Source organism: Chelonia mydas, chromosome 19, assembly GCF_015237465.2.
Source record: "Chelonia mydas isolate rCheMyd1 chromosome 19, rCheMyd1.pri.v2, whole genome shotgun sequence".
Classification (NCBI taxonomy): domain Eukaryota; kingdom Metazoa; phylum Chordata; order Testudines; family Cheloniidae; genus Chelonia; species Chelonia mydas.
Window position 1 is genome coordinate 10,151,670 of NC_051259.2, and position 23,338 is coordinate 10,175,007.

General features: G+C 50.5%; 2 protein-coding genes across 11 annotated transcripts in view; both read left to right on the forward strand.

Annotated features, from left to right (window-relative positions):
* ZDHHC18 (zinc finger DHHC-type palmitoyltransferase 18) overlaps positions 1-13,892 on the forward strand; it is a 52,335-nt gene extending 38,443 nt beyond the window's left edge. For 2 of the 8 annotated variants that reach the window (XR_006286582.1, XR_005222815.2), the window contains one exon: positions 13,397-13,526. Coding sequence is in view for 4 of the 8 variants with exons in the window: in XM_037881828.2 (XP_037737756.1) it covers positions 13,397-13,651 (255 nt within the window). In the remaining 4 variants the exon portion in view is untranslated. Of the gene's footprint in view, positions 1-4,763; positions 6,935-8,384; positions 10,311-13,396 lie in introns of those variants that run through there. The other 6 variants (XR_006286579.1, XR_005222809.2, XM_037881828.2 and 3 more) reach the window with 6 other exon arrangements.
* Positions 13,893-14,112: 220 nt separating this feature from the next.
* LOC102932529 (T-box transcription factor T-A) lies at positions 14,113-23,211 on the forward strand. 3 transcript variants are annotated; one of them, XM_043532287.1, is made up of 8 exons: positions 14,113-14,867; positions 16,493-16,757; positions 17,235-17,369; positions 18,773-18,834; positions 19,234-19,295; positions 20,054-20,233; positions 21,264-21,378; positions 22,314-23,211. In XM_043532287.1, exons 1-8 carry the CDS (start codon positions 14,683-14,685, stop codon positions 22,315-22,317), a joined length of 1,008 nt encoding a protein of 335 aa, XP_043388222.1. In that variant the 5' UTR covers positions 14,113-14,682; the 3' UTR covers positions 22,318-23,211. The 3 variants fall into 3 exon arrangements, 2 of the variants coding, with proteins under 2 accessions (XP_043388222.1, XP_037737766.1); XM_037881838.2 differs by having other exon boundaries at positions 14,116-14,867; positions 22,436-23,211; XR_005222818.2 differs by lacking the exons at positions 21,264-21,378; positions 22,314-23,211 and having other exon boundaries at positions 19,234-19,394; positions 20,054-20,186.
* The last annotated feature ends 127 nt before the right edge of the window (positions 23,212-23,338 follow it).

The window sequence follows — 23,338 nt, forward strand, 5'->3', positions numbered from 1 at the left end:
CCTGCAACCACCCACCCCACACACAAACCCTCCAGCCTGTTGGGGCTGAACCCCCCCACTGGGAACAGCGATGGGCTACAAGCCTGTCTGCAGATCCAGCCTCCCCCAGAGTTCGGGGGGCGTTCAGATTCACACCAGCACATGGGGCTAATTAAGGGGGCTTGCCCCTGCACATACCCCTCCCTGGCCTGGGTGAGCAGAGCTCCCCACCGCTCCTGTCTCTAGTGCAGTAACCCCTGGGTCAATGTCTAAGCCAGAACCCAGAGGGCACTTTTCACAGCTAGTGCTCTGGTTTGCGCCTTTCTAGAGGTGCTCTAGATTAAATGGATTTCAATCTTGATCTGAATTAGCCCCAGAGATCAACTCTGGATCCAGAGCCAAATTTGTCCCACAGGGGTTGGTGGGAGGAAGAGGCAGGCTTCAGTTCGGGCCGCGCCATACTGGAAATAAGCCCAACTAGCAATAAAGTGTAGCTGGTTCTTCTCACTGGGACTGCAGAGATTCCTGGGTTTCTGGAAACTCCAGCGCAGGGAGAAGAGGGGGGTCTCTGACCCAGAGCCCCCCCCCAGCACCTGGCTGGCCAGGTCAGCGTAGAGGATGCCCTTGGGTGTGAGAGCAGATGTCACGTGGGCTGCTGCCTGAATCCTAGTCGATATTTAGGGGCCCTGTTGAGGCAACAAGGGATTCTGCCCAACACCCTCGCCCCAAAACTAGAACTGGACAGCCTGGCATTGAGCACTAGCTTAGGCTGCGACCTGAGCAGGCCCCTCCTAGCCACAGCAACACGTGTGCCAGGCTGCAAGACCCAAAAATGCACTCAGGGCTTTTTCAACAAATTGACATTGCACGTCCATTTGGCCCTGAGCTCACTGCTGACCCTCCACGGCAGCACAGGGCGCAACCGCTGCCTTCGGTCAGTATCAGCCCCATGGTGACCAAGACGGCGTCAGGGACCAGCTCCTGCCAGCGTGGCTGGGACCAAGGCTGCATCGCAGCTCGATACCCGCATCGGCGGCTCTCGGTCTCAGCCTGACCTGCGCCCAGCTCAGCTACAGGAGCGGAGAGCCCCAGACTGCAGCACTGGTAACCCAGCGCTTTCCAAATACTTTGCCTTGATGTCCAACAGATTTGAGGCTAGGTGGCAAGGTGCCATCGACGGAGACCCCCACCCCTTTCATGACCCAGCCCCTGCATTGTCACAAGGCTAGTGGGGCCCTGAAGAAGACCCTGCACTGAGCCAGTTTTATACTGGCAAAAATTGACTGCATGGTACAATTTCTCCCCGCCCCACACACACACCCACACACACCCACCCACCGCTCCCTCATGTGACTTTTTCTCTCTCTCTCACACACACACACTGACACAAGCAGACAGCGCCCCCTTGTGGAGTGCATGGGTACGCACACACACACAGCGCCCCCTCGTGGCTCTCTCTCACACACACCCCCCCCACCCTTTTGGCACCTGGGGAGTAATAAGATGGCATGAAAGCCACAGCCTCCTCCCCCGCAAAAGGAGTGGAATATGCCTCCATTCCAGCCAGGCTGCTAAGATACTAAGATTTGTATAAGATCAGCTGCATCTCCACCGCCCAGCAGGAGCGAAGGGACATGTTGACGCCTGCAGGAGCCTGGAAGAAATGAACAGATTCCCTGCTAGGAATCATCCCCAGATCTTCCCGGCATCAAAGCCAGCATTCCTCACCCCACTCAGCAATGCTCCAGGAATGCTGGGCATTGCTCGCAGGTGAGCTCCAGCGCCCAGAACAGGGACCTGCAGGCAGGAAACCGTTCCTGACAGTGAAGCCGAAGGACCTGTGGAGTTGTCTCGCCTTGTGAGAAGGTGGCAGCCCCATCTCTGGGGACACAAAGGGAACAGTGTCGGGGATGAGCCCACCATGAGTCTGCGAGGGAAGTGGACTGTATGGGACCCACCGGCCTTTTCTGTTGTTATTTGAAGCATTTGCCATAGCACCTTGTCACTATCCCTCCTGTTCATGGGGCACATGGGGGGGGAGGGTGTTTCTTCCATACACTGGCTTTATGTGCCTACAGCAGGAGGACTCGGGGCGGGGGGGGGAACCCCTCAGACAGCCACCTCCAGAAACGGTGCATAGCCTAGGTCTGCCAGCTCCCCTCCTTCCCAGGGCTGCAAGGGAAAGAGCTTCCCCCAGTCAAGCAGCTGTTCCCCCCGCCCCCGTTTTAGTGCAAAGAGCACATCCAGCAGCAATTCAGGATCCTGGCGCACCGGGACACGAGGGGGCTGCATTAGTGGAACCCAGAGAGAAGCTAGCCAGGAGTGCCCCCTGCTGTCTGGCGGCAACAGCTGCAGAGGCAAAGGTGCCAGCGTGAGGCTACAGGACATCACTGCGTGAAGCTGTGGATACGGCCCGCAGGGTCACCTGGTGCTGTATGGGGCACTGATCAGGGCGAGGCCTTGAAACTCCGTATATTAGCCCCAACCCCCCTGTTTCCCAGGAGCGACAGCAAGAATTCCCCGAATCTGGAAGAACACCAACCTGCTGAGCCAACAGGCCCGCATGAGAAGGCAGCTTTGGCTTCACTTCCTCTTGAGGACTAGCACTCGGCCCCCATCCCGAGCTGAGTCATCCTCGGAGGAAGTTCCAGCCCCTACATCCTCCCCGCTCCCTTGTGAGAGGGGTGCGGATCAATTCCTATTTGTCAGGCAGGGAAAAGGCACTGAGGTGACTTGCCCAAGATCACAGCCAGGGGCTAGCACTTGGGAGTTCCTGGCTCCTAGGCCTGGCCTCTGGCTACTAGACTCCTTCGTCCCCTAGCCAAAGAGCCACCTTCCCAGGTTCTGGGGGTGACACTCACCCAGGACCGGCTCTAGGCACCAGCAAAGCAAGCACGGGCATGGGGCGGCACATTTCCAGGGGCGGCATTACAGCCACCCTTTTTTTTCAGAAAAATCCACCAATGTACGGAAAAAAAATAATACATGAAGATCAAAAAAATCTCCAGTAGTGCACTAGGCACATGATGTGAAAAATATCGTGTCACGTCGTGACACGGTCACTCATAATGTGAACGTGCATAAATGTGTAAACGTTAACGGTTACTGATTAATTAAACCAGGAATCACGATTACTCGCGTGTACTGTGCCACCCTATCGGCGCCATTTGCACCAATTTCCGTGTCGCGTCGATGCAAGTGGTTATAGGGCTAAAATGCCGGGACAAAAACGAAAACGACTTTCCGGTGCTGCCTACCGGCAACAAAGAGAGAAATGGCAAAAATAACTGGAAAAACCATCTTGTACTTCAAATAAAGTATTTTTAAAAAGTTGACAATCAAGGAGAAAGCTCTAAGCAATCAATTGAAAGTGAATATTCATCAACTGATGAAGACCAATCGAACCAAAGATTATCTTTATCAACTGATAAAGATGAACAACAATCCGACCAAAGATTATCTTCGCTAACTGATAAAGACGAACAATCACAATCCATCCAAAGATTTACTTCTTCAGCTGAAGAGTCCAGAAACAAAGAACTGTTATCCAATCTAAAACTGAAGAACAATTATTGGAAGGTGGAGAGACTGACATAGGATCGGATCCAAGTACATGGCCGACAGTAATTACTGATCCAGTGCTAATGATTATTGTTAAAAAAATGTCCTTCAAAACTAGATCCTACATTTGAATATCCATTTAATGAGTCGAATCGTCAATTTATGCCATCCAGTATGAAGAAATGATTTTTTCACTCCAAACACTGCTACAGCATTACACATTCTTTTAACATTACCAGTACCAGTGGCTTCTGGTGAGTGCAGTTTCTCAAAACTGAAATTACTAAAAAATTATTTGAGGTCTACCATGTCTCAAAATCGTTTGTCAGGACTCACAATCATTTCAATTGAAAGTACCACGGCAAAAAATTTAGATTTCACTGAATTATTAAAAGACGACGCAAGTATAAAAACCAGAAAAATTCACTTCATGTAAATTCTTTTAAAGTATGAGAAACTGGGCTCACTGGAAGACACTAACGTTTTTCATTACAGTGTATAGTTGAACCCAAATTGTTTGTAATTGTGATTTTGTTAAAATTAGATAAGTACACTAGTAGGAAATTGTTTTATTTCACTAACTACAAATTCTCTGTTTTCATTTCTTTTTTAATTTTAAACAGCCAACAAAACAAAACAAAAAAACATTGCAAAGTGCAAACGTGCAAAAGCCCCCCAAAAAGGAGAGGGGGGGTGGCCAAAACATTTTTTGCTTGGGGCGGCAAAAAACCTACACTCACCAGGGTCAAACCAAACTGCTCAGACTAAGCGACATAGATGCCAGCACCTTTCACTCCCCTGCGCGCCCCCCTGCTTCCCCACGGCGCCTGCAGCGAGCAACATGGTGATTTTAACTCAGTCTATAGCAGACCCTGGCTATGTGACCAATTAGTGCAGAACTGCACCTATTTTAGGGCAGAGTGATGGATGCTGCAGATCAGAAAGTCCTTCAGTCACCCACAGAAGATTGATTGCACCTGCCTGTTTTATGCCTCACTTTACAGGAGCTGGTTTTTAATGAGGAGTCGCATGGTTGAATGGGTGGGTGAGGCCCATCAGTGGGCATTAGGTAGGTGAATGGGGACTGACTCCTACCATCGCCTGTATCAAACGTATCTTTTGTGTTTCACCCAAGCCTCCCCTAATTTCACCCCGGGGGATCTTTCTGGCAGCTCTCCCCACTTTAGGGGTAGCCTAATGCACTCTATTGTCTGCATTCACAGGGAATGTAAGGAGATCCTGTGGTTCCACCGGGATATTCCCATGTGAAGATGCTCTGAATACCTTTCTAGAGGGATCCTGAAATAGACAGCTGTCCATGTTATTTGCCCAGGACTAGAACAGCAGGGCGTGCAAGAGGTCAGGATTGCGATGCACTGGCAGAGTGGTGCAGGGCGCCCAGGACTGGAAAAGCTGGGCAGGGTGTTGATGGGTGGGAGGGTGCGGACTGAAGGGAATTGGCAGAGGACAGTGGCTGGTGTATTTGCAGTGGGTAGGCTGATGGGGCGAAAGGGTGCAATCCAGGAGGCCACAAGGCCTGGCCTGGAGAGGATGGCCAGGCTATGAGAATTGGGCAGGATTGTGGGAAGAAGCAGTGGTATGCAGTCCCCTCGAGCTGAGGGGAGGGCGTGGCAGCGGTGCTGTGTGCATGGAGCTTGCGAGGAGTGGTACCACAGGAATGGGAAGCATCAGAGCGCTTGCTGCAGTCGCTTTCAGTCCCTGAGCTGCCAGCATCTAGCCCAGAGCTGGGAAGCACTTGGAGGGCACAAACCTCACCATGTAATGCCACATCGCAGGTTTCCTTTCGGCTTGCTTAGTGCTAATAGCATGCTGGGCAGGAGGGGTGTACAGGAAATGACAAGTCCATGAATGACATATAAAGCTGCTGATCTCAGCTGCGACGGGCGGGGTTAATCAGACATTGCCCCAGGGGATACCCTTTCACACTCAGCTCTGAGCTCTTCAGAGAGACATGACGCTTGTCTCTCTCGCCCAAAGGAGTTGGTCCAATAAAAGATATTACCTCTCCCACCTCGTGTCTCTCATATCCTGGGCGCACACGGCTACAACGCTGCAAACAACCGAGCTGTTCAGGCATTTTCCTGAGGCTCCAGTTACTACAACAAACAGTCCTGACCCAGGAGTGTGTCAATCAGCTCTGACGGCCTTGCACTTAAGAGCCCCTTACACAGAACCTAGTGAGTGAGCTGAAACATGGAGACAGCCTTTGTGGAAGGGGAAGCCTGGCTCTGGTGGGAGTCACTGCGAATGCCTGGCTCTGACTGATAAAAAGCCCAGTGGGTTTTATTTCAGACCAGGCAGAGTCACAATCCCAAAGAACAGCTTCGATACTAGACGTCTAGATTCTTCTCTGACCCCATCACCGGTTTGCAGGGGCTTCAGACGCAGCCATGAATCTATCTTCACAATCCCCCGGGGAGACAGGGAAGGACAATTAGCCCCTTTTTTTCAGATGGGGAAACTGAGGCAAAGACAGGGTAGAGTGACTTGCCCCAAGGTGTGCGGCAGAATTGGGACTGACTCAAGATCTCCAGTGTCCCAGTGTCTTACTCCCAAGATTCCCAGTGTCTTATTCACAAAATCTCCAGTGTCTTATTCCCAAGACTACCCCCATTCTCTTTATCTTTGGGACGTACTTGGCCCCCATTTCCACTGTATCTGACTGAGCACCCCACTGTCTGATGTATTTATCCTCACAGCATCCCTGTGAGGCAGGGCACTGCTATTAGTTCCCCATCTGCAACGTGGGGATGAGGCACAGAGAGACTCAGGGCAGGTTCACACTACGGGTGCGCCAGCAGCCTGGCTCGAGTTTTTCAGCTGCACTGCTGGAGTGGAGACACTGCCGGAAGAATTCTGCTGCTGACGTAGCCACTGGAGTCGGGTCAGCATAGCTACAGTGCTCGGGGAGGTGAATTTTCACACCCCTCAGCACTATAGTTATGTCGATCTAACTTTTAAGTATAGACCAGGCCTACGTGACTTGCCCAAGGAGTCTGTGGTGGAGCAGGGTCTCCCGAGTGCCAGAATAGCAGGCTAATCACTGGGCCGCTGTCCCCATTTTGACTAAAAATACCCCTGCAAAACAGACTGTAGAATAAGTCCCAGCCCCTTTCTTCTGCTCACCTTCCACCTTCACTCCATTCAGACACCAATTGCTTAGACTGCCTCGCTACTGGCTGGGATCGGCTTCTCCACATCCTGCCCTAAACTGATAAGCAGTGTTGCTGCCTGCTCTTACACAGCTGCTATGTTCTGCCCCAGAGGCAGCTGCCTTTCATTGGCAGATAGAAGCAACTTCTTTTATAGTAAAGCTCCCTAGCAAAGAACGAAAGACAGCATGTAATTTAGAGAGACGAGGTGGGTGAGGGAATATCTTTGATTGGACCAACTTCTGTTAATGAAAGAGACAAGCTTTTGAGCTACACAGAGCTCTTCTTCAGGTTTCTGAGCTGAAGAAGAGCTCTGTGTAGCTCGAAAGCTCATCTCTTTCATCAACAGAAGTTGGCCCAGTCAAAGATACTGCCTCACCCATCTCGTCTCTCTCATATCCTGGGACCAACATGGCTACAACACCACTGCAAAAAACATGTAATTTAGTCAGCTCTGCTCCCTGTAAGCAAACTGTTCTGAATTAATTATTCAGCCATGTTGGTCTGAGGGAATATCTTTTATTTGATGTCACTTGTCTCTCTAAATTAATTACATCATCTTTGTTCCAAATCAGATCTTGTTTCCTTGCCTTCTCCACAACAGCAGAAATCACCAGCCCAGAAAGAGAGATCTTAGTATTAAACCGTAAATTAAGGTGACCAAATAGCAAGTGTAAAAAATCAGGACAGGGGATTTGGGGTAATAGGTGCCTATATAAGAAAAAGCCCCCAAAATTGGGATGTTCCTATAAAACCAGGACATCTGGTCACCCTACCGTAAATAGCTGGAGGGTGCTATGCAGCAGGAATGGGATCTGGAGCTTCTGGAAGGCCAGACTGCATGCAGGGCAGAGCCTCTAGCCTGAGTGGTCTTTGAAGGTGGCCTTTGTGTGGCTGATGTCAAGGTGGCTGATTGTGGGTCAGTAAAAGGCAGCTCTGGATGGTCCTGGCAGGAAGCAGCCCCAGGGCCAGCTGCAGGAGGCCTATTGTCTCCACCTGTTAACACTACAGGAAAGGGAGGGTGTTATCTCTTTCTGCCCTTCCCCCTTCAATGCTGGGAATGTTTCCCATCCCTCCTCCAACCCAGGCTCTGGCACAGCAAAAGGCCATGACTCATTCTCATAGGTCCAGGATGCTCAGCTGTCATTGTGCCTGAGGGTGGAAGGCGGAAGGAAATTACCCATGGGGTCTTCTGAGCGGGTGACTGGGGAACAGGAAGGTGGAAGGCCAGGGGACGGGGTTTGGAGCTCAGCTGGACTGGTAGCTGTCACAAAGCCCTCCAAGCCTCTCTTCCTCCCCTCCCAGAAGCAAACCCATCTGGAGGGAGGGAGGCTGCCACTTCTTTCCCATTGGAGGTTGCACTAGAGATTTTAAACACAAGCCATCTCCTACACACAACCTGCTTTGTCGACTCATGACCCCTGTTATACTAATCAACCAGTCCACTTTGGTACCCTAAAGACAACATCTCCTTGTGCACTGTGCCCTGGTGCTTTAACATACACAGCCTGCCCTCACTCTCCTATTATAAGGGAACCAGTTGGGCTGAATACAAGCAGCAGTCTGTAGATGAGTGAGGCATGGGGTCCTCACTTTTTCTTTTGCTGTAAAGATTGCCCAGTTCTCTCGTGATTTTAATCAAGGGGTTCTGTGATACTTGGTGTTTTGCAGAAAGCCCCAGCTCCTGGAGCCAGGTGATTCTGTGAGACTCTCAAGCTTTCATTAACAACAGAAGTCTCTTGCCCTCATGGCTGTGGAGGAAGGCTGTGACCATGGCCTGGGTGCAGCCTAAAGCAGTGGTTTTCAAACTTTTTTTCTGGTGACCCAGTTGAAGAAAATTGTTGATGCTCACAACCCAGTGGGGCGGGGGATGAGAGGTTTGGGGTGTGAGAGGGGCTCAGGGCTGGGACAGAGGGTTGGGGTGCAGGGGTGAGGGCTGCAGGGTGGGGCCGGGAATGAGGGGTTCAGAATGTGAGAGGGGGCTTTGGGCTGGGGCAGGGGATTGGGGTGCTGGAGGGGGTCAGGGCTTTGGGCTGGGGATGCAGGATCTGGGGTGGGGCTGGGGATGAGGGGTTTGGGGTGTTGGAAGGGGCTCCGGGTTTGGGGCAAGGGATTGGGCCGCAAGGTTGCTAAGGCAGGCTTCGTGCCTGTCCTGGCACCGCGGACCGCGCTGCACCCCAGAAGTAGCCAGCAGCAGGTCCGGCTCCTAGGTAGAGGCACGCAAGCGGCTCTGAGCGGCTCTCACCTGCAGGCACCACCACGCCCAGCTCCCATTGGCTGTGTGGCCAATGGGATTGCAGAGCTGTTGCTCGGGGCAGGGGCAGTGCGCAGAGCCCCATGGTCCCCCCCGCCTAGGAGCCGGACCTGCTGCTGGCTGCTTCCGGGGCGCAGCACGGTGTCGGAACAGGTAGGGATTAGCCTGCCTTAGCCGGGCAGCACCACTGACGGGACTTTTAACGGTCCGGTTGGCAGTGCTGACCATAGCCGCCACGACCCAGTGTCTTACATTCTGCGACCCCGTACTGGGTCGCGACCCGCAGTTTGAAAACCACTGGTCAAGGCTCAGAGACCAGAAGGCAAAGAAAAAGAACCAATTTAAAAAAAAAACCTCATGATTTTTGAATGCTTGGGCCAGCGATGCTGCCTGCTGTATGAGCACCCCGAACACTAAGGAGCTGCATGTCTACAGGAGAGAGCATTTCCTGTGTAGACCTGCCCTAAGGGGGTACAGACATCACTGCTGAGGTGGAGCTCAGCCCAAACCCCAGAAACCGCTACACATGTCTGCTGGGTCTGCTGCAGCTGCTCCTCGTTAGAAGGACAAGGGGAAGGTGTGGTCCTAGGATCTAGATCCAGTTCCACTCCCCACCCCCATGTCCTTTTAATGCCGAGCAGCTGCAGCTGGCAGTCAGCCTAGCTCCTTCCCAGCACAGAGCTGGCTGCCATGTTTAGAGGCTCTTGGGAACTGAACACAGAGGGAATTGTGGGACATCCCTGCAGCTTTCAGGTTAAGAAGCTGTGATCTACCCTGCTCAGGGTCACCATTATTTCCAGTCACTTTCACTACCTGCTTGCACTAGGCCAGTGCTGTTGTGTTTGGGCAGCCAAACTTGCAGGGGCATGTTTACATTCAAACAGAAAATTGATCTCAATTTAAACATAAAAGTTAATTTCATGGACACACTTCTATTCCCACTGGGAACTGGCTCTGGATACTTGTGTGTGTGTCACACGTACACACACACACACAAACACCCCTGTCCTGTGGACTTGCATGTTCTCAGTCACTTTCTTGTGAGATTTGGGACCATGAAGCGTAAAGGAAAAGGAGTTGCGGGGATGGGGAAAGATCTGCAAACTTGATCAATCCTCAGACAGGCTGAAGGTTCAGGTTTGGGTCAGATCTCATTTTATCCCAACTGATTTGCCAGGAAAAGGAGTACTTGTGGCACCTTAGATCACTTTAGAGAAGCTATTACCAGCAGGAGAGTAGGGTGGGGGGGAAGAGAAAACCTTTTGTAGTGATAAACACCCATTTTTTCATGGTTTGTGTGTATAAAAACATCTTCTGTATTTTCCACAGTATGCATCCGATGAAGTGAGCTGTAGCTCACGAAGCTTATGCTCAAATAAATTGGTTAGTCTCTAAGGTGCCACAAGTCCTCCTTTTCTTTTTGCGAATACAGACTAACACGGCTGTTACTCTGAATCCTGATTTGCCAGGGTGCAGCTGAAACAGAAATGACCATCTGGGGCCCCACTGTCATGCATAGACTTGATCATTCAAGAGAAACCTCCCCCTCCCACAGTGGGAGATGATATCTCATTGGGTCCAGATCTCTCACAAATACCCCTGGTGGGGGGACATGATTGAGTGGCCACTCACAATGAGAGGTCTCCACCGCAGCTCATCCAGAACCCCACCGATCCTTGCCCCACTGTTCTCCCACCCCGTATGGAAGCCTGAGCTCAGCTGAGCTGGTGGCTTTGATCAGCTCGCACTGTGAATGGTGTGAGAGATTTCTCAGCTCTCTAGTGCAATTCTCAGCACCAGCGTGCTGGAGATTAGGCTATTCTCACCCGGCCCTCAGTGACTTTCAGTCACTCTAGGCAGAAAATTTCACTCCTTGCCCTGTACCAGCTCCCAGTGGCTTGTTAATCTGCATGCCAGAGCATCATCCGTTGTCTCCAGATGAGCCCCAGCAGAGGTTGTTTGTCCTGTGAGAATCTGATCTGTTGTTAATTCTCTTCATCCTCTAAAAGGTGGGGGGTGATTAGGCAGAGAGATCCAGGTTTCCTGGGTCCCACATGGAAATGGTGGGGAGAAGAAGAGAGGCAGGAAACATCCCCGGCCCCCATTCAGCCCTGTGGGTGGGAAGGCTGAGATGCCTTTCAAGCAGTTTCTGTATCCATAATGCACAGCAGACGGGGAGCCAGCAGGCTGACCGGCAGTGAGAAATCAGGCAGGTGCTGCGGGCACACAAGCAGAAGCAATGGATGGGAAGTTCTGCACCACCCCATGCTGCTGCGTCTCACTGATTGCTCCTCTGGGTGGCACTGGATGTCATCCAGGCCTGAGGCCAAGGGAAACATCTCTCCCACATGGCATCACGCAGCTGATCAGGTGCATCATTCTTTCTCCCACCTACTTCCAAAGCATCAAGTAGTGGCCACTGTTGGAGGCAAGACACCCAACTCGATGGGCCATTGGCTAGATCCTCTCTTGCGGCCCCCATGTTTGAACATACTAGAGAGGGACTCAAGCCAGATGCTTTCAATCTGGATTTGCAACCCCCTTCCTCCATGCTCCACAGTACAGGGGGTGGGGACATGAGGCTTGAGGCTGCTAAGGGGAAATGCAGAAGAGCTTAAAAGGTGGGCAGGACAAATGAATGAATAAAGTCATCGGCAGTGTAAAGAACAGAGATCAGATGGAAAAGACTCACCAGGTCACTGATTGAGGGGAAAGGAATTAGAATCTACTTCTGACAGGGCTCCATTTAGCTGCGTGCTAAGTGCATTTTCGTTATGAACTTTGAGACGGACTTAATAAATTCAGCATGACCAAGACCTGGGCTCCTGATTCATTGTTTTCATACGTGCTGCCCTCCCTCTCCAGCCACCATCCCAAGCTGAATATTTGCTAAGACTCCATGACACATGAGCCAACGTCCCGGCCCCCATGTCCAGTACCCTGCAATATTTCACACATGGGTGATGATGGATCACTGCCGCTGTTCAGGCACCTCTTTAACTCCTCGGACGTCATTGCAGCCAGTGAGAGCACAAGGCGAGGCCAAGCAAAACACAACAGAGGAAACTAAAATTGTAAAGGCACTGGGCTGGGAGCCAGGAGATGAGAGTTCAATTCTTGTCTTTGCCACATACTCCCTGTGTGATGCTGAACAAGTCACTTATGCTCAGATTTTCAACGATGCTTTAAGGGATTTGGACACTCAGGTATCCAAATCCTCTAGGCAGGTTTTAAAATGTCAGCCTTAATCTCTCTTGGCTTCAGTTGCCCATCTGTAAAAATGGGGTAATAATCATGTGTGGGTCCCCAGGCAATTTCCCTGCTTGCTATCTCTTTACCCTGGCCCTGCAGGCTGCAAAGCAAAGTTTGGAAGGAAGCTGGCATTTCCTCACTGCCTGGTTCTCCTGACAGGACCCACCACGTATTACAAAAACTTCACACTCTGATGGAAGAAACGTTAGGCACAAAGCAAAACTAAATGGCTGCCAATATCCTGAAACAGAATCCATCCATCTAACCCTCCACAGTGTGGACCCTGCATCATCATCTCACTTCTCCAGAGGCTCAAGCTACTTAAGTGTTAAAAATCCCAGCTCCCCAGCCCAAGGGCAAACACACACATTTCACTGGCCTGCAGAAAAGCCAGCATGCCAGCTCTGTGCCTTCAAACAGAGCAGACAGAGGAAAAATCCCTCAGAGTCCTCAAAAAGATTAGAATCGGGCCATCCCAGGAGAGCGATCCCATCTCATTCCTACTCACTAACCATGTCTCAGTCAGAAATGGGCCTGATCCCACATTCTGGAGCTTTGGGCAAGACCAGTCACATCCAAGCTTCGTAACTTGGGTGTTTCTATAAAGGGAAACCCAAATTCAAACACTCTCCAACTCTGCTTTGGATCCAAACTCGGCTGCTCTGGCCCATCTCTGCAATTCACTTTGCAGAGCCCTTGGAGGCAGTGAGGGCTCAGGGAACATTGCTCAACAGCAGGCCCTATAAAATCAACTGCGTTCGAGTTACAATGCCAGCAAGCAGCTGAGTTCCCCATGTCTGCGCCTGCTGGTGCTCCAGACAGACTTGATAGGGAGAACATTTTACATCCCAACAGGTGTGGTCTAGTGGTTAGAGCCAGAGGGTGGGAGCCAAGAGAGCTGAATTCTGTTCCTAACGTGCTGTGTGACCTTGGGCAAGTCACAGCGCTGTTCTGTGCCTCAGTTTCCCCATCTGGATAATACTATATTTATCATATACTATCCCCCACAGGGATACTGTGAGGATACATACATTGTTTGTGAGATGCTCAGGTACTCCAGAGATGGGGGCCATCTAAGTGCCTAGGCAGAGGGTATTTACCGATCTCACAGTGGGGTTGTGACGCTTCGTTAGGTTAATATTTCTACAAGTACTATTTATTATTCTTATTGTGGTAGTGCCTAGGAGCCCCACTCACGGACCAAAGCTCCATTGTCCTGAGCGCTGCACAGACACCGAACAACAAGACAGACCCTGCCCCGAGAGCTGACCATCTAAGTTGTGAGCTTCGTTACTTTGAAAACACAAAGGGCTACAGAAGTAGTAGTATCCTTTTCTCTGCAGAGCAATCCAGGCACCAGGGCCTCAGCCCCACTGCAATAAGGAGGTGGGGTGCACCTGGGGTGTTTGGGTTACAAGTACCAGGGCCCTAGCTGGTCACTGGTGTCTAGCAACAACTTTATACCTCCAGGCAAGGCCTTGTCCAGACTAGCCACACATGCAAAGTGGGATTTTAACGCTTTTACTCAGCACTAATGTCGGGCCCCTTGTGCGTTTAGTCAAGCAACTAGACCTGAGCCTAGCCTTTTTGTGGGTGTGCACTGGGATTGAAGCATGTGCTCTGCTGAATCGGGCCTTAAACAGGATTGTTACTGCCATCGGAGCAGGGAAAGGCAGTGATTCCCCCCCCTTAACTTGCTCTAAGCACTCAGTCACTGCCTGGCTGGGGCAAGCAGCATTTCGCCCCTTGCTATATTTTTCTGTGGCAATTTGCTACAAATATTTGCCAACGTGCTATTGAGACTTTTGCACAGTTTTGCCCTCCCTCCCCACCCTCCAGGGATTTCATAGGGGAAAGGGAGATGCCGGGGCAGAGGGGGGCAGGTGAGGGAGGGGTGGAAGGGGCTACAGCACTCCCCACCCCTCAAAGCTAATAGTTTCCTCGCTTGACGACTCCCTCGGATGGTTTGTTAGAGGGACTGCCTTTTCCTGGACGAAAGGTGCTCAGCGGTCAATGGCAGTGCAATCTCTTCCCCTGACCCCTGAACCTGGGGAAGCAGTGGGTCCAGGGACAGGATGGATTTGACAGAACCCATCTCCAGAGAAGGAGACAGATTGGGTTTCCCACTGAGTTTCACATAGACATCAAAGCTTCTCCCCCTCCAGATGGGAGGAGAGCATAGTGACCAGCCATACCTCCCCAGGCTGGCCAATCACCTCCTCATCTCTCTGGGAGGGGGCACCAGCTAGCTCTTTTTAGCCAATGAGAAAGGAATCCTCTCCCCCAAGCCTCCACGAGTCCTGCTGAGGGGGGCGGGGAGGAGAGGTTTAAAATCCCAGAAGTATCTCCATCCCCTCCCCAGTGAGTCCCAATGACAAGCAGGTCTGGGCCTGATGCTAGGTGCTAGGCTCCAGGGCTTTGCTGTGGGATTCCCAGAGGGAGGCAGAGAGGAAGCCAGACACCATGAGCTCGGTCCCCAGCCACCAGTGGCTGGACCATGTCTTCAGCGCGGTGGAGAGTGAGTTGGAAATGGGCCCTGAGAAAGAGGATGTCTCGGAGAGGGAGATCAAGGTGGTGCTGGAGGAGAAAGAGCTGTGGATGAACTTTAAGGAGCTCACCAATGAGATGATAGTCACCAAAACTGGCCGGTGAGTGCAAAGAATTTTCCCTACCCCTCCTCTGAGCTGTCTGGAGGTAGCCTCTCCTTCCACCCCTCTATCTCCCTCCCTTAAGTATCTTTAAGATGCCCATCACCAGTGCCTCCAGGCACCAGATACATACATTTACCCAGCTGATCCACCAGGACCCTGTTCTCCTCCGAGCCCCCTTTATGCTGCTCTTGTCTCCAGGAAGGTGCCACTGGTTGTTTTCTGGCTCTGAGCTCCTTGTGGCATGATCACCAGACATGGGGGGCTGGGAGGGGAGGCCTCTCCCCCCCACCATTGGGGGTAGGGGCCGAGGTCTAGGAAGCACCCTTATTTTAAATCCGTAGGGTTTTAGCGGAGTTGCATAGCTACATTTGTCTGATTCGTACAAATTCCCCATCAGGGGCTTTGCTTTACCTGGGCTGTAAATAGCACAGAGTCTTTGTGCTGGCCCTCTGCACAAGGATGAATTTCACCTGGGCGATACGGAGGCCGAGAGCTGCTGCAGAGAAGATGGCTCTGATAGATTCCATTGCTGGGACAGTTATGTAGGCAGGTGGCGAGGACTCAGAATTTACAAACTGGGGTGTTCCCCCCCCGCCCCACCATCCAAGAATGATCAAGGAAAACGGTAACAGGCTGATCACTTTGATCTGATGGGAGGTGAATTAAAAATGGTCAGTAGTTTCCCCTCCCAGTTACGGGAATGGGAGAGACTAGTCTGTTTGGTTTGAAAAGGAAGAAAACTGATGGCCAACAGATCAGTTTATATTAAAATGAAAACGAAGGTACTGCCGCTACTTAAACCTTCCTGGTAACTGCTGTTACTTTTGGCATCTCCCGGCCTTTCCAGGCCATTTGTACCAATTCACCCAGACTCTGGCCCTAGCTACATAGCAAGGTTCATGATGCCAGGGGTCGAGACAAGGTTTACTCTTTCCTGTGGAGATGGGCCTGACCTTTGTCACCCCCACGTTATGGTATTGTGCTGTAGCCCTGTCCACATAGGCAAGACGACACAATCACATTGTAGCACAGCCAGGCAGGCCTGTTGGAACACTGACGTGGCTCGCAAGTTACTGGGGAGACAGTTCAAAGTCTCCAGCTCCAGAGGCCCCTGCCTCTCATTCACACCGAGAAGCTTCGGCACAGCGCAGGGTCACAAGGAGCAGCCTATGCTCCATGCCTAGGAAAGTGACCAGCAGCCACATTCCAGGGACCAGGACAGTAGGGATGCCTACGGTATGACAGTGCTTAGGAACCACGGACATGCCACTAGAAAAGGAGTACTTGTGGCACCTTAGAGACTAACATTTATTTAAGCATTCACGAAAGCTTATGCTCAGATAAACTGGTTAGTCTCTAAGGTGCCACAAGTACTCCTTTTCTTTTTGCGAATACAGACTAACATGGCTGCTACTCTGAAACCTGAAATGCCACTGTGGGGAGAAATTCTGTGATACAGGTGAAGGGTTAAGAGATACACTTGTTAAGGTGGCAGGAGAGAGACCAGCGCTGTAATTAAACCTGTGGCAGAAGTGGGTTTGCAATGACAGCTGAGAGGAGCAAAGCAGCCAATAAAGGAGAAGCAAACAACTAAACGTCTCCTCCTCCTATCCCCTGCATAGGAGAATGTTCCCAGTGCTGAAGGTCGGCATCTCGGGCCTGGACCCCAATTCCATGTACTCTATCCTCCTGGACTTTGTGGCTGCAGATGGGAACCGCTGGAAGTATGTCAACGGGGAGTGGATTCCTAGCGGCAAGCCTGAGCCCCAGAGCCCGAGCTGCGTCTACATCCATCCCAAATCCCCCAATTTTGGGGCTCACTGGATGAAAGCCACCGTCACCTTCAGCAAAGTCAAACTCTCCAACAAGATGAATGGAGGGGGGCAGGTAACTCTGGAAGGTGCTCACAGGAGGGCGAGGGGGATAGCCAATCTTACAGCCCTCTGGAGAGCTCTAAGATACTTGCCCAAGACAGCAAGTTAAGTTTCTATTTCCCTTATCCCATGGAAAGTATTAGAGCAGCAGCATTAGCTTGTGCAGTCATTCTCTAGGGCTTCCAGTGGACAAGCTGGACTTTCAGTTAGTGGCCCAAAGATGCCACTAGTTTGCCCTGAGCAAATACATACTCAAATAGCTCACTGAGCACAGTGCAGGAGCCTAGATTAGAGAAAACTTACCGAGCAAATAGCCATGTGGATACACCAGGCCCTATCATATTACATTATCCATGCACCTGCAGGACAGAGTGAAGGAGATACTGCAGGCATGGGATGCATGTCTCTGGCCTGCATACTGACTGCTTTTCTGGCACACTGAAAGCTGAGCCTGAAGGCCACTGTTTAGTGTGTTTGTTCTGTCCCTCAGATCATGCTGAACTCCCTCCACAAGTACGAGCCCCGCGTCCACATCGTGAAGGTCGGGGGGCCTCAGAAAGCAATCAGCAGCTTTGCTTTCCCGGAGACCCAGTTTATTGCCGTCACTGCCTATCAGAACGAGGAGGTAAGTCGAATAATTATTTCCTGCAGATAAGAGTGCGCTAGGGGGTTTTATCATGAAAGGCACAGCACTATAGATCAGAGGCACGTGGACCACTTCCCCTGCAACTGTTCCACCTCTGAGATGGAACGAGGCAGCTTTTTAACAGCACAACATTTCAAGACAAAGTGAAGAACGTCTCCAACTGGAACCCTTCCAATACTTTCCAGCACAATGAACTGTTTCATTTCAATGTCCCCGTTCTGTTCCCACCATCACCTGTCTCCGAGGGCATGCCGTCCTCCCTTGGGCAGATCCAATACACTGTATGTCACTTGGAATCCACTTTCCTTTATGGTGTGTATATCATAAAGCCTCTCCCCCCACCACGCAGAGACCTGATTCACAGAGCAGGGCCTGGGAGAAATCAAACTTATGTTTGTCTCTTACGCTTACGCGCTGCTCCCCAAGCCAACGGGAGCGTTCGCACTGACGGCCATGGCAACAGGGTCAAGCCTGCAGCACAGAGAACAATCCCTCACACCTGGGAGATCGGGGAAAGTGAAGTGCTAACCCTAGGCCTGGACGCTGCTGGAAACAAAGGAACTTTAGGTCTCTGCTAGTGAAAGCCAGCTCTGGAAACAACTTCTGTATCTCTGGAAAGTTCACACCTTTTGCAGTCACAGCTGAAGTCCACATAAGAATTAGAGCCAAATCCAGCCCTAATTTCAATGGTATTCCCTGGGATGTAAGGCTGGGTGGAATTTGGCTCTTAATGCAATACCCTGCTCTGCCTTCCCTGGGGAAAAAATGCTGCTTCTCTTCCGTTTTTAGTTTAAAATGGCTAGTGAGGAAGTGTTGTCTAAGGTAGAGCCTGGGGCAAGGAACCTGAGAGTTCTAATCCTGGCTCTGACACTTGGCAAGTCCCCTCCTCTATGCGTTTCAGCATCGCCACTTGTAGAAAACAGAACAGCTCTGAATCTCGGGGGGAGGGAACGACACTATTTTGTTAACAGCTTCAATATGAGAAGCTGTCAGACAAGTGCTTATTAAAAAATAAAAACCACTAGCAGGCATGCACCACTCATGAGCAATCCTATAAACGAACATGTAAATAAAAGGGAGGAAAGTTAGAACGATTCCCATTTCATGCTTCCAAGGAGTGAAGACAAGTGGATTTTAGGAATTCATGAGAAGCACCTTGATATGATCCAACACAAACAACAAAAGGGCCAAATTCTATTGTTATACAAATGTAGAGCCATTGTAACTTGCTTAATGTCAGAGTTAATTGCAATTTGATACCAGTGTGCCAGAGTAAGATTTGGCGGGGTGGGGAGGGGTGTTGGAGACATGAAGAAGGGTCAGGAGTGGCTGAAGGTTTCTATTTAAAAAAGCTGAACTGCAACCGTCTTCTGTCATTTCAGATCACTGCCTTGAAAATTAAACATAATCCCTTTGCAAAAGCCTTCCTGGATGCCAAGGAGAGGTGAGTGGTGGCTGAGGGAGACTGAGGTCAGCTTGCATGAATCATTAGCAGTGCTTTGCCCCTCTTGCGCTCCTTTCATCTAAGTGTGTTTATAAATGGGAATGAATTAATCTTCACAACACCCTTGTGAGCAACTGTCTCCATTTTACAGATAGGAAAACTGAAGCCCAGGAAAAAAACTCACTCAAAAACCACACCAGTACCTCAGTGGCAGAGCCCAGAGATCCCACCTCACTTCCCCGCTCTAACCACTCTGCTCCCCCTAAAGCAGCTGGGAGTCAGGATAGCAACTGGCTGTATGGCACTGCTGTAAAGGGATCCTGTAAATGAACTCTATTTAATGAATGCCTGACGTTGGTTAACTGGAGACTTTATTCCCTCTCTATATTCTCCATGTAGGTGCGAGTCCAAAGACATTCTGGACCCCAGCAACGAAGCTCATCAGTCTGGCTATTCACAGCGTGAGACTTCCTCTTTTCTGACTGATCTCTGGGACACTAGGACATGAACACACGAAAGGCCCAATCCTGAAGAGCACTGAGGCCTAGATCCCCACAAGGGTATTTAGATTCCTAACTCATTTCAATAGATGTTAGGAGTCTAAAAACCTTTGAGGAGCAGGGCCCGAGTGCCTCAACTCCCCCTGGAGTCAGTGAGTGCTCAGGACATTCACAGGACCAGACCCTACCAGCGTTTACAACACTTTCAAACTGGAATCTCAGGTTCCTTAGCCCCTCACTGCTGCACTGGAAACAGGTTCAGGTGGGGGATGAAGAGTCCATGGTTTGTACGATCTCCAAATGGAGCCCACTGGACCTCGCATTGTTGAGATGTGAAATTCTCTTAGGCTCAGATTCCCAATGCTGACCTATAACAGGTATCTGATTTGGTGTCCGTCTCTTGCAACAAGCCTAAAAGTTAGAGACCCACCATTTAAAATACCGCCAGCGTCGTTCCTGGACATTCTAGAGACTATGGGTAGCATTTTCAAAAGCAGCGAAGTGACCTCGGCTCCCAAGTCCAATTGAAAACCAATTAGACTCTGGCTGCTACATGACTTAGGAACTTCTGAAAATGCGCCCCTTGTTTCCATGGTTTTGTATTTCTGACATTGCTCGTTTCCAGCCCAGCTCTGTGCCATGCCTTTGGACAGATCTCTGACAGGGATGCTAGCTGCCTAAAGAGCCTTGAGTTACCTTTGACTGTTTTCCTTTCGCAGTTGGGGGTTGGTTTCTGCCAGGCACCAGCTCTTTCTGTTCCTCTCCTGCCCAGTCTGCGTTCTCAGGCAGTCCTGGCCTCTCGTCTGGCCACAGCTCATACTGCGAGACACACTCCAGCCTGCGGAACCAGAGGGCCTCCCCTTATCCGAGCCCATACAGCCAGATCAACGCCTCACTGAGTAAGGACACCCCAACCACATTCATCTTCCCTACTCTGGACTGGCCCAAGACTTGGGCTGCCTGTGAAGTTAACTGCAGTGACTCAATGCAGAGAGTGGGGCAGGGGAAAGAGAATTGCCCTTTAAACAGATGGAGCACATTATTAAATTGTTCCCTTAGGGGTGGCTTTTCAGAGGTGCTGAGCCACAACAGCTCTAACTGACTTCAGCTGGACTTGTGGGTGCTGAGCAGCCGCTGGAAATCAGACCCTCATTGCCCAGCAGAGGCATCTCCACAGCTGCCTTCACCCTTGGATACCCTCACGGTAGAAAGGCCCATCTCCACCGGTGAGAGTGAGCACCCAGGCCTGCTCCTCTCTGGGTAAGGTGGGGCTTGCTGCATGGAGTCCTGTCCAGTGCGGGTGCAAAACGAGAGCTTGCTGCCAAACAATGCAAAACAGAATTGGGCCGCTACTTGACAATCACTTCTATGCTCCACCCAGAGACAGCTAGATTTCAGTATTGGGGGAAGTCTTTCTATATAGCATTTGTAAAGGGCGTAGACAAAAATATCTCATTTAATCTCAGTCTGTGGTACTGATCTGGCATCTATTACTGTAGCATTTGAGCACAGATGGGGAACTGAGGTAGAGCTGCTAAGTGACTTGCCAAAGGTCTCACAGGAAGTCTGTGGCAGAGCAGGGAATTTAACCCAAGTCTCCTGATTCCCAGGCTAGTGCTCTAATCACTAGTCCAGGGGTTCTTAAAATGGGGGTTGTGACCCCTCAGAGGGTCACTAGGTTATTATGTGGGGGTTTGCGAGCTGTCAGCTTCCACCCCCAAACCCCACTTTGCCTCCAGCATTTATAATAGTGTTAAATTAAAAAGCGTTTTTAATTTATGGGGATGGGGGGTCGCATTCATAGGCTTGCTGTGTGAAAGGAGTCACCAATACAAAAGTTTGAGAACCACTGCACCAGGCGATCCTTCCTCTCTTTATTATTGTGTATCACCATTTGCTCTACGTCCAAATAATCTATTTTTGCTTTAGCTAATTATGTAGATAACTCCACTGGCCTCTCCATGGTACCTGCCCCTGACAGCTGGCCTGGCCGGAGTCTCTCCAGCTCTATGGGGGTTCTACCCGGCACTGCCTCTACCACAAGGTATGGCACAGACTTGGATCCTTTCTTCAAAGAGGGAGAGCGCTTTTATTCCTAGACTAAAGAATTAAGGAAGCTAAGTAGGGTTAATGTCCAGTGGTAGCTGGTTTCACACCCTGATTTTAACCACATGGAGAGGGAACATGGTGTCAGAACATGGTGTCTCAGTTTAGTCCTTAGCTGAACTTTACCTGCATCAGGACACTGAGCACATTGTCCTCTCTATACGTGTAGGGTTAGAATGAGCCTGACAGCTCAGAGCGGAGGAGCTTTGGCAGAGCCCAGGGGATGGCAATGACTGAGGAAGGCAGGTACTCAGGAGATATCGGCTGAGGTTTACTGATCGGTGTAAGAGGGCTCACGACTGGAGTAGCATGGACCGGTGCAGGTAGAGGGGGCAGCAATGCAGAAATTGAGGGTGTAAATCAAGCACAGCTGTGTCTGCAGGGGTAGATTTGCGCAGCATTTAGGGGAGTGAACACCAGGTGAATGGAGAATCAAGAAAGCAGGCAGGCTGCAAGCTAACCTCTTAGCCTGTTGCTAAAGAGGTACAATTTTTTTCTCCCCACCTAGAATTTGCTTTGTGGGGAAGGACAAAGGCAGGAGGTGAAGCTCCCTACTCTCCCCTGCCAAAGATGTGAGGAGGGAGTTTTGCAGGAGGGGCACCCCTCACCCTGAAGGGGGCTCGTCTCCTCTACAAGAGCTACCTCTTCAAGGGCCTAGTGAAAATGTGTAGCGTGGAGGGACCCTACCCACGTTATATTTATGCCATAAGCCTTGGCCATGTCTCCAGAGGGGCTACATGACCTAGTTACAACACAGTTATGTTCTGCCCACATTGCAAATTTTAACCAGTCTCCTGATAAGACTGTGATGCAGTTACAGATGGGCTGTAAGTGCATTCATAAGCCTTATAGTCTCATCCCGTTTCCTCACAGCTGAATGACTTTGAGCATGGAGGAGTGTATCAGAATAAGGACACCAAGGAGAGGAAAGACCAGCTGCACTACTGGAAGTGAGTGAGATAAGCCATGATGGTAACTCTCTTTTCACCTTACAGTCAATATCCCAGCCTGTGGTCTGTCACCAGCAACTCTATCAGTCCTGCTCCTCAGTCCAGCTCCAACCCCCAGTTCCTGAGAGGATCTTCGGTCTCTTATAGCAGCTTGGCCTCCGCTATATCAGCCCCCTCCACATCCCCAGTCTATGACAATGCTCTGGCAGAGGTGCCCTCGAGTGATGGTCAGTGTGACTCCGCTATTCCCCATCTGGCATCCACATGGGCAACAGTCACTCAGACTTACTGACACTGAGAAGCTGCCCTCTTCCATCTTCAAAAACAACTGGAAAGAAGCTGGCAGAGGGCAAAGAAAGGGGCAGCTGAACAATGGCGTGAACCTCTCTACTCACAGCACATAGCTGATTGCATAGTCCTACAAGATGAGAACATGTCTCAGAACCTCCACTGTTTAAAGGCTGTGGCATAATACGGAAGACAGACTCTTATAGAGCAACCAGAGGATGATACAGGTGGTAATCTGTGCTCAGCAGCACTAGGGCATATCTCCAAGGAGAGATTTAGCTTTCCAAACTATGGGGGTAAAGCTAAGAAGAAAGATGCAGCCTGTCCGACTCTCAGCATGGTGAAGCAAATGAATGCTGTCTTGTAGAGCGCATGTCCCAGCATAACAACGTCCAGCCAGTCAGCATGTTATCACTTGCACATAGGAGACTCAAATAAAGGAAATAAGATCTTCAAATGTATGAGCCAAGATCTTGAAAAGCTGTGTATTATTTATAGAACTTCACTTGTAAATAAACGTTTCTGAAAACTAAGTGTTGTTTGCCTTTTGCTGAAGATTGAAACCCTCCAAGAGTTCTTACAGATGTAAGTGCTGATAAGGGGGTTTGGAGTAGGTATAAAAATTTTTGGAATAAGGCATCCTGGCTGTAAGAAATCACC

Bases quoted from the DNA above. Each gene is read 5' to 3' on its own strand.
- LOC102932529 (XM_037881838.2), top strand. From the start codon at position 14,683: ATGAGCTCGGTCCCCAGCCACCAGTGGCTGGACCATGTCTTCAGCGCG. The intron at 17,370-18,772 runs GTAAGTCGAATA...CTGTCATTTCAG, and splicing joins CTGCCTATCAGAACGAGGAG to ATCACTGCCTTGAAAATTAA. The intron at 19,296-20,053 runs GTGAGACTTCCT...TTCCTTTCGCAG, and splicing joins TCAGTCTGGCTATTCACAGC to TTGGGGGTTGGTTTCTGCCA.